Source organism: Neofelis nebulosa, chromosome 8 (assembly GCF_028018385.1).
Source record: "Neofelis nebulosa isolate mNeoNeb1 chromosome 8, mNeoNeb1.pri, whole genome shotgun sequence".
Taxonomy (NCBI): domain Eukaryota; kingdom Metazoa; phylum Chordata; class Mammalia; order Carnivora; family Felidae; genus Neofelis; species Neofelis nebulosa.
The window spans coordinates 95,666,596-95,679,342 of NC_080789.1; the positions used below are offsets into that span (position 1 = coordinate 95,666,596).

The window sequence follows — 12,747 nt, forward strand, 5'->3', positions numbered from 1 at the left end:
CTTGCCCTCTCTAACCTCTGCCAACCTATTTCCTCCTTAGACTGTCTAACAATCCCTGCAGCCCATTTCCATGCATTAATACAATTCTCAGCCTTAGGTCCCACACCTAAATGCCACCCCTTTCACAAAAAGCTCTCTAACTGCCCCAGACAAAATTAATATCCTCTCCTTTTGTGCTTCCACCTAAACCTCTTATTTGTGCTTCCTTTGCGGCATTTGTGACACGCCTTTGTTTTGTGGTTATTTATAGACACTTACATTTGAGAGTCACTTGCTCCAATCCCCTCATTTTATTAAATGAGGAAACCGGGAAGTTTAAAATGTTAGGCAAACTATCCGTGGGCACACGTTGGGGAAGAACAGAATTAGGACTAAAACCTAGATTTTGAGTAAATCTGATCCTCAAACTGGGGGAACATATTAGCATCTTCACTAACAGATAAAGAGCATGAGGCTCAGAAAAGTGAGGTGGCTCGTCCAAGAGTGCACGGTTGATGAACTCAGGACTCTTCATCCTTTGGGGTCCCCCCCTCATCTGGGGACCATCTGCCTTCTCCTCTAGAGGACCAGCACTCTTTCCAGGCTATCCTTAGGTCCCTACAGAGAACACGGCATCTGGCGCAGAGTGAGTGCTGGTCAAGATGTGTTTAACTGAACTCATTCAGAATGGGTGTTACCAAAAACTCCCAAGCACCTAATACAGGTGGCACCCTGCCTCATCAGCCCCACTGAAATGCTGTGTATAGCACTTAACACATTCCAAAATCTGCCTTCTGGGCATAGGACCCTCTCTCCCACACTTCCCCCGGGTAAACTCTCAACCTCAGCCTCAGCCTCGTCATCCTCTCCAACTGCTTGCCATCCCAGCCCCACACCGTTTCTGCAGGCTCCATTTATTCGCCTCAAAGCCCAGCCTCACCCTCCATGAGACCTCCTCTGCCCATTCCACACCAGTCACAGTTAGTTCTCTTCGACTGTGGCACAGATGGATCATCTGGAAATCTGGACCTTGTGGCTTTAGAAGATCTATCCTTTATCTAGCCTCCCATTGTCAGCAGCCAGCAGCCAGGGGCTGTCGGCTTGCACAATGCTCGGCCGAGAGGAAGGCCAGGGCAAGCAGCGCTCAGGAGGAAGCAGGGTCTTGCCCTGCCTGCTCCAGTGCTGCTGTGATCCACCCCTGCCCCCTGGAAGCATGGCGGCTCCATGGACCCCCGCAGGCCCAATCAGCCCAGCAGAGCAAATATCACCTCACCAAGTGACAAAGGCCCCCACCCCCCAGGCCCACTTACAGAACTGGGAGATACCGCCGACATCCCCTCGGCCCAGAAGAGGAAGACAGACTTCTGATCTGAAGTAACCGCCGAGGTGGTTGGCGTTTCCTTCATGTGGCAGGGAGCGTTGTAGGTCCAGGTAACAGAGCCCGAGTCCCCATCCACCACCATCATCTGCAGAAGAGGAGCCTGTGAGTACAGCCCGTCTCCAGAAAGGCAGCAGGCCAAGAAAACACACAGAGCAAAGAAAACCCGCAGAGATCCAAATAACACATGTATTAACAGGTTGAGCTTATTACATGTGAACAAACTGGGTGTTCGGAGAGCATTATATAAGGCCTAGGGACCAAGCCCCACTTTTCAGCAGCCGTTGTCTCCATTTTGTAGAGTTTAAAGGATTGTAGAATTCTCCAGTGGGAAGGAGATGTTAATCATCTGATCCACCTCTCATTCTCAGGGTGAGAGGGTGGGAGGCCCGGGACAGGAAGGGACTCAGATTGTTCAGGGTCTGTGACAGTGCTCCGACAGAGAGCGGCCCTTGGAGGGGAGCACCTCCTCCCGCTCCTTCCCTCCCGCCACTGCAGCCACCACTTTAGGGAACAATGACTAAGTGGACGTAAGTCCTATGGGCTGTGCTAAAAGCTTTCTGGGTTTGATGATGTCACGACACATGTAGCTCAGCCCCAGGGTGGTCTCAAATTCAAAAGAGCACATCTAAACAGATGAACACATAAACTAAGAGATTCACTTAGTTTACTTAGATTTACTCCTCAGCTGCGTCTCTCAAAGGACAATTAAGGGGCCTGAACTCATCATCCCTGACACACTGCTATCTCCTTTTCACCCCAAATACCTCATACCTCACAGTTTTAGAGCCTCTTCTCGGCCAAAATCCACAAGAAACTCCCCATCCACCTCTAGCCCCTGTCTTTATGGCCCTTCTCCTCAAGGGTCTTTGTTGCATAAACGGAAGGACTATAGCTCTGGCAACAATCACTTCCCTGTTCTTCCAGCCTCTGGGTCCTACCCTTCTTTGTCCGTGCTCGGACTCTGCCTCATGGAAGGTCCTGGAACCACACAGAGGGACAAACTCCCCTGAGCCAGCAGTTCAAGATTCCCTCCGGCAGTCTGAGGAGAAAAGTCTTGAGACACCACACTAAAAAATTTTATCCAGTCACACATATTATTTAGCTGTCATAATAACCCTATGAAGATAGGTGATACTCCCACCTTATAAAGCGATGTAGAATCTGCAGTTGGGTGAGATTATGTAATTCACCCAAGGTCACTAGCAAGTAGTGGAGCCAGGATTAAATTCCAGGTCCAAACCCTCAGCATCTCAGCTCTTAAGCAAGCAACATATCCCCTTCTCCCTTAATCCCGCTGGAATGCCCATGAAAATTCCAATCTCTACCTGAAATCTTCCTTCCTGGACAGCACTGCTGGAACTGCTCCCTGAAGTGATGCTTCCATCATCGGCTCTGTCCTCCACTCATGACCAAATAACCCTACTGTCTCCAATACGTCACCTAAATTCTGCAGCCTTGCTTTTCAGGGCTCCCCATCATCAGCTGAGCTCACTCTGATCTCTCTGGAGGAAATGCCCCTTGGCTTACCCTTATATACCGACCCAGCAAACCACTTCCCTGCTTTCATGATTTGAACATCTCACCTGCAACCAACATGAAGCACCTCTTGACTCCCTGTACTCTATCTGCTCCCCACATCCCCCATGGCATTGGGCAGACCTCCTTTACCTACCCACCATGATGTGGTAGGGCTGTGTGCATACAGGCACCCCAAAGACTATGAACTACACAAAACCAGGACCTTGTCTTCATTACTGCTGTGCCTCCACAGACATCATCTGGGCATCTGGCACGGAACTTGGCAGATATTAGAGGAGATGATTAAGTGTTGTGTTTGCTCACAGGGAACAGGGCATAATATATAAATATATATGTTACAGTAAAGATAAACTGAAAAGATTGGTCAGTTATAAAAAAGAAATTTTAAAAATTCTAATTCTCCCGGTAATAAGAATGAAAACTGTCTATCCAATCATTATAACCTCATAATATGCAACCTCACATAAAATCAGGAAGACCTATGGAGCATGCCATACCATTCTGTCTCTGGGCCACTGGTGTCAGTGTTTCTAACCTAACAAGCCTTCCCAACCACCCTTCCTCATATAAATGTGGTTCAGCTTTCCAGGTTCTGCTCATCATCTTTCCCTCCTTTGTTAAGTCTTTCATAACAACCCAACCACCCCAGATATCCTGCCTTCTCTGAAATCTTGGGAAGATATGTACTGAAGTACTAAGTTCATTTATGCCTGCCTTTCCCCACCAAGAGACTTCAGAAGGTTCCTATTGCCTAACTGTGAGTTAAGAATCCAGAAAGGGGGGGCACCTGGGTGGCGCAGTCGGTTAAGCGTCCGACTTCAGCCAGGTCACGATCTCGCGGTCCGTGAGTTCGAGCCCCGCGTCAGGCTCTGGGCTGATGGCTCGGAGCCTGGAGCCTGTTTCCGATTCTGTGTCTCCCTCTCTCTCTGCCCCTCCCCCATTCATGCTCTGTCTCTCTCTGTCCCAAAAATAAATTAAAACCGTTGAAAAAAAAAAAATTAAAAAAAAAAAAAAAAAAAAAAGAATCCAGAAAGGGGGGTGGGGAGGGCGGCGGGGAGGCGGGCAGCACCTGGGTGGCTCAGTCAGTTAAGCATCCGACTTCAGCTCAGGTCAAGATCTCGTGGTTTGTGAGTTCGAGCCTCACTTCAGCCTCTGTGCTGACAGCTCAGAGCCTGGAGCCTGCTTCAGATTCTGTATCTCCCTCTCTCTCTGCCCCTTGCCTGCTCACGCTGTCTCTGTCTCTCAAAAACAAATAAACACTAAAAAAATTTTTTTTTAAAAAAGGAAAAAAAAGAATCCAGAAGTGGGAACTCATGTACAGGAAGGAAGTTAGCTAGACAGGCTTCCAATGCTATAGATTGTAGCACCGAATTGTGAGTTTTCATTTTATCCATCAGCCAGAGTTTGAGTTCTCTGAAGGAAGGGACCAAATTTTAGGTTCTTTTTATTTCTCACAGGGCCTAGCATATGGCTGGACACAACATATATACCTTATATATGTTTCAATTGATTTGAGTCCCAAAGTTTTACCTTTTTCATCCCAACTCCATCCTGTATCTGTAGAAGGAAGTCTAACGTCTGATCATCAGTGAAATACCCAGGAGTAGGCTGGCTGCAAATGAGAACACAGTGATCAGTGGTGAATAAGAAGAGGAGGAAAACAAGGAATTCTCTTCTCCTGCATTGCCCCACATATCAAGCGATTGTTCTGAGGAATTTTGACACACGGGAAAGCGGATCAGAACGGCAAACACACAGAGGAACACGCTGCAAACCTGTGCAGGCCTTGCAGGCTCAATGTCCAGGAAGGTGTCAGATTCTGCCCCCGCAGCAGGACAAGGCCTTGCCTGGCTGTAATCAGGAGGTTGCTGCAGTTGGAATCAGGTGCCTTCACCATCTGGAGTAGCTCGACACCATCACTGAATTAAACAAGAGCCCAACAGTTAGCCTCCAGCTGGGATGAGATTCCCAACCCACCAGCTTGGGTTTCTGGTCTTGGTACTCTTGTATTCATCTCCCACCATTATCTCATCAGGTGGGCACTCTGTCATTCCAGGGAATCTCAGTTTAGAAACCAAACATCCCTAGAGAATTCATGCAAGTTCAAAAGGAACTCCCAGGAGAAGCGCTGCAGAGCCATATCTCTGATGTTAGACGCCCTGGGAAAGATAACAGAGCCAAGGATAATGGCAAGGAAGGCGGATGGAAACCTGGACAGGAGGCCTGAAACTGTCACTAAGCTTGGACAGCAACTCACTTGACACTGCATCAAATTATTTCTCTGTCTGGACAACTGGGACGATTCTATTTAACAACTGCCAAACTGACTGAAACAATGTGATACTGCCAGAGAAAATGCTAGAAAATGATTTGAAACTTCTGACAGAAAAGAATGAAGACAATTACCATCCAGGCCTGGGGTTAAATGGGTAAAATCCAGAAAATGGCATGCTTTGGATTAAGAAATAAACAAAAATAAAAAATAAGATTTCATGGATGCTAGCCTTGCTTCTGCCAAAATGAGTTTTTAACTAAGAGAAAAACACAGAAGAAGAGTAGGGCAGATGCTTCAGCACAGTTTTACAAGCAGGTCTTTTAAATAAATCTGTCTCCCTACCTGAAGGGTTCCCAGTCTCACCTATCCCCTCAGAACCCTAAACAAATATCCTTCTTTGCAACCTATGTGCAGAGTGGTCACAAATCATGATCACCAACACACAGCTATCAACACATTATGTTACCAAGAAAAGAAAGTTTCTAACTCACCAGACCAGAAGATGGTATATTAAGGGCAGCACTGTTTCCCCCCAAACTTCTGCCCACTTATTCACCAGCCCAACCAAACTTGGAGACTCCATAACACATGAGATCTCAGATCTCACTGTGACAAAGTCAGACATCTGCCCTACCTGTAAATGTCAATGAGCTCAGACAGGTTGATAGATCTTCGCTTCTCCCATTCTGGCTCTTCTATCTGCAGAGAAGGTGGTAAGCTGTCTCGATTTTGGGCCTGAACAAAAATGTCCCGCAGGGCGACAGCTTGGATATTTCCTAGCACCACAGGAAGAACCAACACTGAGAAGTTGAATTTACTAGAACTCTCCCAGGGTGAGGATCTGAGCAAGAGACACAGAGCCGAATCAGATGGGACTAATATAGCCCACCCAGTACATATCCAACATGGAGTGACTGGAGAAGTGATTAAGTGGGTGCTGCACAGTCTTTGGAGAAGGCAGCTGAGAAAAGCAGAGTTAATAACCCGCAATGGGTGGGGGAGAGTGAGAGGCCCCTGGGACAGGAGGTGGCAATAGGGCTGGTGACAGCAATTCCCGAGCTTTCATTGTCTCAAAAGGGAGGCCTAACACACACACACAGATGGGGAACAGCAGCGAAACTACACTTAATTCTTTAATTCTTACCAAAGCCAAAAAGGATATAGACAGCCCCGTTTGTGGTGACGTAAACCTGAGGACCAATCAGATTCCCCACGCCCACGATGTTGTACTTCACAGGTCGGCCCACCGGACTCCCTGTCCGGCCAGACACCAGCAGAAAACACAGATCTGGCTGAAGAAGCAAAAAAACGGGAGTCAATAGATGTCATATCGTCTCCTAATCAAGTAGCTTCTACAGAAGTCACTGCGCTCTGATTAGCTAAGGGTTCAGAAACACTTCCCAACGTTGCACAGCACAAAGCCAAACCTGCTTCCCTTTTTTTCCCTGGAAGCAAGAAAATGAAGCCAATGTCCCATTCCTTGTTAGATATGTGCAAAAAGCATCTTCATGGTAGCTCAGGCAATTTCTCTGAAGCATGGTTGTTGCCGATTAACAGTCTTCTGAGGCACAGAGTTCTAGCCGAGACCTAAGTATAGGACAGCTGACTGCTGGGTCTCTATTCTCATACCCAGAAATCCCCAGTAATATTTGGTCCCAACTAAAATCAACACGGGCAGTCTCTCCCATCATAACATTACATGTCTAGCCTGGCCACTATCAACCCTCAAGCAGAGATCAGCAAACCTATCCTGTGAAGAGTCAAAAGGTGGATATTTTAGGTTTTGCAACTCAGATGATTTCTGTAGCAACTAGTCAACCACCATAGTGTGAGAGCAGCCATCGATAATAATAAATGAAGAGGCATGACTGTGCTCCAATAAAACTTTAGAAAAACAAGCAGTGGGCCAAATCTGGCCTGCAGGTCAGTTTGTCAACCCTGCCCTAAAGGGTTTTCTTTAGGAATAGAGTCACCGGTCACTACAATATGAGGACTGTAGTGATATCCTGACTTAAGTAAAGCTTTTGACGAAGTTTAACATCACGAATTCTTCTGGACAAGATAAAAAGATATGGTTTTCAGTGCACCTAGAGTAAGAGTCAATGCCAATCCAGAGGGAGACTTTTGGTGGGATGTCACAGCACTCTGCCATTATCCCATTGCTACTAATCACTCTCATCAAAGACTTGAATGAATAGCTTATCTCAAGCTTATCACAGAACTGAAAGTGATAGCTAATATGCTATATGACAAACTCAAAATTCAAAGAAGTCTTAGGCTTGGAAGATGGGTCAAAATCTGAAAGAAGAAATGGGGCCACTAATGAGTTGATTAAGTAAAAGGTGTGGGTGCTTTAACGGATTATAAACAAAAACTAAATCTTAGAAAGGCTATCGCAATCTTCAGCTGCATTAATAGAAATATAAAGCCTATATCTAAAGAAGTAATAATTTCCCTATGCTGGTAAAACTGGCTATATCACGTGGGGCGCCTGGGTGGCGCAGTCGGTTAAGCGTCCGACTTCAGCCAGGTCACGATCTCACGGTCCGTGAGTTCGAGCCCCGCGTCAGGCTCTGGGCTGATGGCTCAGAGCCGGGAGCCTGTTTCCGATTCTGTGTCTCCCTCTCTCTCTGCCCCTCCCCCGTTCATGCTCTGTCTCTCTCTGTCCCAAAAATAAATAAAAAACGTTGAAAAAAAAATTTAAAAAAAAAAAAAACTGGCTATATCACAAATAGAATATTGTTTTCAGATATGGGTACCACATTTTAAAAGAGATATGGATAAAATGGAGTGCAAAGGAAAAGAAAGCAAGAAAGAGAGGGGTCTAGACTTCATTTTGTACAGAGTACAGTATAAGAAATTGGGGGTAGCCTTAGAGTAGCAGGTGTAGTGGGACGAGGCTAAGGGCTAATAGGCCTACATGAAAGCATGTAGAAAGAGGATTAGATTCTTTCAGAGTAGCTTTGTGGGGCTGAAGCTGGAACAGTGAGTGGAAGCTATGAGAAAACAGAATTCTCACCAATGTGACAGAATTTTCTTGACCAAAAATGAAATGAACTGCCTTACAAATCAGTGATATTCCCATTAGCCTGAGTACTCATGGAGAGTATGGATGCCAATGTGTCTAGAATACCGTATCAGACTATAGCACAATGGAAGAGGGTTCACCACATGGCTTTTAAGGTCCCTTCCCACCTAGAAGATCCAAACTGTTCTAGACCAGATCAGTTCCTCTCACCCCAAACCAGGTCCCACTGTCCCAAGCCCACCTCACTCTAAACCCAGATCTAAGAACAGAGTCACTCTAAGTCATAGACCTCGTATGTTCTATTCCTCAAGAAGAGAGAGCCTTCTATACTGTAGCTTAGAGTAAACCAGCTTAAGTTTCCCAGGTTCTTTGTTGCTGGCATCTTGGTCAAGAGATGTCAGTAGAAAGATGAGGCTACTGCTGTAAACCCATTGCTTCACTAAGATTTTTTTAATCTATCAACCATCTATCAACCATCTATCAACTTTTCAGGCAGAATGTGTAAATAAGTAAATTCTGTGACACAAGTTGGGCAATACACATTTTTGCTGTTTGGTTAAGACAAAAAAAAAAAAAAAAAGCACAGAGTTGGAGCAGACAAGAAGCTAATTCTTCTAATAGAGGCCACCTCACTATGGAGGGTCCTTAGAAGCCAGAACCTCTAGCCTGTCAACCACCTCTGGCTAATAAGCCAAATGGGGTATTAAGGCCGAGATTTTTAAACTTATCCAGGATACAGAAACTTTTTCAATTTCTTGCTATGCCTCTGCTAACCATACTTCCATTGAAAAGAAACTCCCCATACTTTCCACTTTGGCACCTTCGGATAATCACTCCCTGATGGGCATAGTCTTCAAAAATTTCCCCACACCCTGGTCTCTTTATTCACAATGACTGTAATAAAAAAGGTTATGTAAACAATAGTTGAGTTTTGGGTTCAATCTACTTTGAGACCAACTGGCTAGCTGAAGAAAAACTAACAGAAAGTACCCTTAAAACAAGCTAGCCTTCAGAAATTTACCTAACTTCTTTGTTTTCATCTTACAAAGTATCACCAGGTGTCCTAGAGCAGTGCTCCTCAACACTTGTGATTGGTGAAGCACTTTCAGTTAGTCTCTGGTGCTCCTGGCAGAAAACCATAAAACGCTGATAGATTTCACGCTATTCTAAATAATTTCACTTGCAGATTTTATAACTATACTCCACGCATATGCATTACAAAAATCACAGCAGCAAACACAAGGTCTACTAAAAATTAACATATGCTACCAAATAAAGCAAAATCATCGACATCCACAGTTTTCCACAAATGTTATCTGCCAATTGTTCCTGGCAAACTCACATAGGAAGTCTGAGAAAAAGACTTAGAGGAACTCTGACACAAGCTTGAAGAAAAGCTTTAGGAGTAAAAGCTTAAAGTTGAGATAAATCTGTTCATTAACATATTCTTTCCTGTGAATCAGGAGGGAAAACTACTATTATTTTAACTGTGCACAGAATAACTAGTTCCAGTACCCCACAGCTCCAATAAAGCAGAATTGAGAAGCGTAATTTAAGGACCAACGTACTAGACTCAAAGTCTGTATTATCATAGCCTGCGTTACAGCTATCCTTTCTTAGGTCATTGTTGTTATTACTTATTCAATTTACAACATGCTCTTATGTACATGAGCTATCAGCCTATCTTATTGTTTTATGTAAAATAAAAATTAAGTATACATAACTAACAACACAAACGCATGGTCCAACAGGCACTACGTTAGGCACTTAAATACATTAGTTCCAACTTTCACAACTATCCTGTGAGTAGACAGAACCTTCCCATGTCCAGGGCCCACCTGGATCCCATGGCTTGCCCACGGCCACACAGCTACAGCAGAGCACGAACTGAAACACAGACCTATTTGGCTCCAGAGCTCTGCCATGTCACAGTCAACGGGAACATAATGAGGCTGCCGGGGAAAACGAGTTCATGATCGTAATTTAGTCATTAAGTCTCACAAAGACTATTTGCTTAGACCCCGGCCCTCGTAAAAAGCTTTCGAGCAGCATTTATAATAACAACACCAGGAGCTGACTGAAGTTGGAACGTTTCCTACGAGAAACACAGACCATTTAATACCGGCCGTACCTGCAATTCCCCAGCGGCCAGGACTACCAGATCTCGAACACCATCTTCATCCAAGTCTGGCAGCACCACCCCTGGGGCAGCCAGGGTACCGTTGGATAAGTAGTTTGGGTTTAAAGTCCAAATGGCTTTCCCTAGGGGAGGGCAAAGAGGCTGATCACAATTTACAGCTTGCGGACTCTGGAAAAGGCAGACGCCGTGCTCCCAGATCAGACAAGAGAAACCCAATGGGCAAACGACAGACAGCAGCTCTTCCTTACTTTTTTAGTTTTTATCTTACAGGGGGCAAACGGAGCAGGGAGTGCAAGCTGAAATCCTCAAGTGTCTGACTCATAAACCTGTGTGATAACTTCATGCCTAGATTTTTTAGATAAAATAGAAGTGCGGAAATCTCTTCAAGAAAGAGGAGCCCACTTGTCTGGGGCAGAGAAACTGATCTGTAAGAGATTATTACAACTATTAAGGAAACATCCAGGGGCAGCCAGCCAGACCAAGTCTCCCTCCCGCTACCACATGTTCACATGAGCAGGGAAATTGTAGGAGGTTTTCAAAATGACTTCACTTCTGCAGTTAACTCACATTTAAATTTTTTTCACTCAAAGTTACCCCACTACCAAACTCCAACCTCTAAAACTGGGAAGGTTGCTATGCATTCATTCAGCTTCGCTCGAGTACGCTTATGGTGGTGTCGGGGGCCTTCACTATATTTGATTCTCTTTCACTCCTTGTGTCATGGATGTCTGAGTATAATAAGAAGTCAAAAGGCCAAATCAACATGCATCAACAAACCTTAGTTTCCTCCCTGACCTTTGCTGAGGTGGTTAATGGCCAAGTTTACACAGGGACCCCGTATATATCAGATACAAGAGACAGAGCTTGGCTGTCTTTTGTACACAGCAGGAAGACTAAAACCAAAAGCCTCAGGGTAGTTTCTGTTTGGGCAATTCAGTTTAGCCCCAACCTAACACCAAACAGGTTTAACCGTGGATCTATTACTCAATCTATTCAAACCCTTTCTCTATCTACCTTAATACTCACCTTCCCAAGTAGTAAAATCAGATTTTCCATCATGCGACAGTGGTAAGGCCCCCTCCACACGAGACTGTTCTGACCAGAGACTGTGACTCACTGGAACAGAGGCTTTTGTGGAAAATGATCTTTACCTGAAGTCGCATTGAACGCACTGAACATCTTATGCGTCCCTGTCACGAGGCAGATGGTCTCAGCCACGCTTCCCGGTATCAGATCCAAACATGTAATATCTCGGGCCTCCTCGGGGAGGGGACTCAACCAGAGTGTGCTGCCATTCATCCCCGAAAGGCACACAAGGATAGCAGCTGGCCTTGAGACACCTAAAAGCACTCGAGAGATACAAGAAAAGAAAGGAGACACAGAAGATAAACAGTACAGGTGAGAAGGAGGCCAGAAAACCAAAAGTAAATGGTGCCGAAGCAGCACCTCACACCTGCGTATTCTGCTCCTTCCCATATTTCTGGCTCCAAGTCTCAACAACAGAGTTCCTCTCATATCTGCCCAACACACTTCTCACGTAAGACAAGAGGTTGTGGACCTCGTCCGGGCCACCTTGTGTGCATGTTGCACCTCCCCCAACACGCTTGTTTACATGTCCGTCACCTCAGCCCCCACTAAATAGCAACACTCGTAAGCATAAAGACTGTCACATTAATTTCTGTATCCTCAGTGCCTCACAAAGCACCTAGCACACACAGCAACCAATCGTTTGCTGAATAAAAGACAGGAGCAAAATCTAGAACATGGGAAAGTCACTGCGGAGAACAAAAGCAATCAAGAGGGTAAGGCATGCTCAGAAAAGTCAGACTGAGCTAGAACATGCACAGAGCAGGGGCAAAGAAATAACTGAGTTCTGAGACGCCGGGGAGGCTCAGTCAGCAAAGCCTCCGACTCTTGATTTCAGATCAGGTCATGATCTCACGGTTCATGAGATTGAGCCCTACATCGGGCTCTGTGCTGACAGTGTGGAGACTCCTTGGGATTCTCTCTCTTCCCCTCTCTCCGCCCCTCCCCTGCTCTCTCTTTCTCTCTCAAAATAAATAAATAAACTTGGAAAAAAAAAAAAAAGAAAAGAAATACCTGAGTTCTAATCATCGCTAGCAAGTGCTCCCTGAGAGCAGAAAAAATAAAACATTTTAAAAATAAAATCCTGAAGATTACATGTAGCAATGATCAGTAGGCCTTCCTGGTCTAGACTCCCAAGGAATCAGCTGATATAGCCCCAGTCAGGAAAGAATACTTGGGAAAACTTAATGTCTATGTTCACGGACAGCTGGTAAGGGATCAGAGTAGCTCATCTCTTTAGTAAATAATCCTTTACGTCACTTAATTAACAATTAGAATAACAACTTTCTCTCTTGCCAGTTTTACATTCACTTTCAGGA

General features: G+C 45.2%; 1 protein-coding gene across 1 annotated transcript in view; it reads right to left on the reverse strand.

The window, feature by feature from the left end:
• The window catches only part of FAM234B (family with sequence similarity 234 member B), a 36,180-nt gene that overhangs the window by 6,282 nt on the left and 17,151 nt on the right, over positions 1–12,747 (reverse strand). Inside the window, exons 4-10 of the mRNA XM_058743612.1 lie at positions 11,494–11,682; positions 10,334–10,464; positions 6,319–6,466; positions 5,809–5,950; positions 4,675–4,818; positions 4,430–4,511; positions 1,290–1,445 (exon numbers count right to left, since the gene is read on the reverse strand). Coding sequence (XP_058599595.1) covers positions 1,290–1,445; positions 4,430–4,511; positions 4,675–4,818; positions 5,809–5,950; positions 6,319–6,466; positions 10,334–10,464; positions 11,494–11,682 — 992 coding nt within the window. The remainder of the gene's footprint in view (positions 1–1,289; positions 1,446–4,429; positions 4,512–4,674; positions 4,819–5,808; positions 5,951–6,318; positions 6,467–10,333; positions 10,465–11,493; positions 11,683–12,747) is intronic.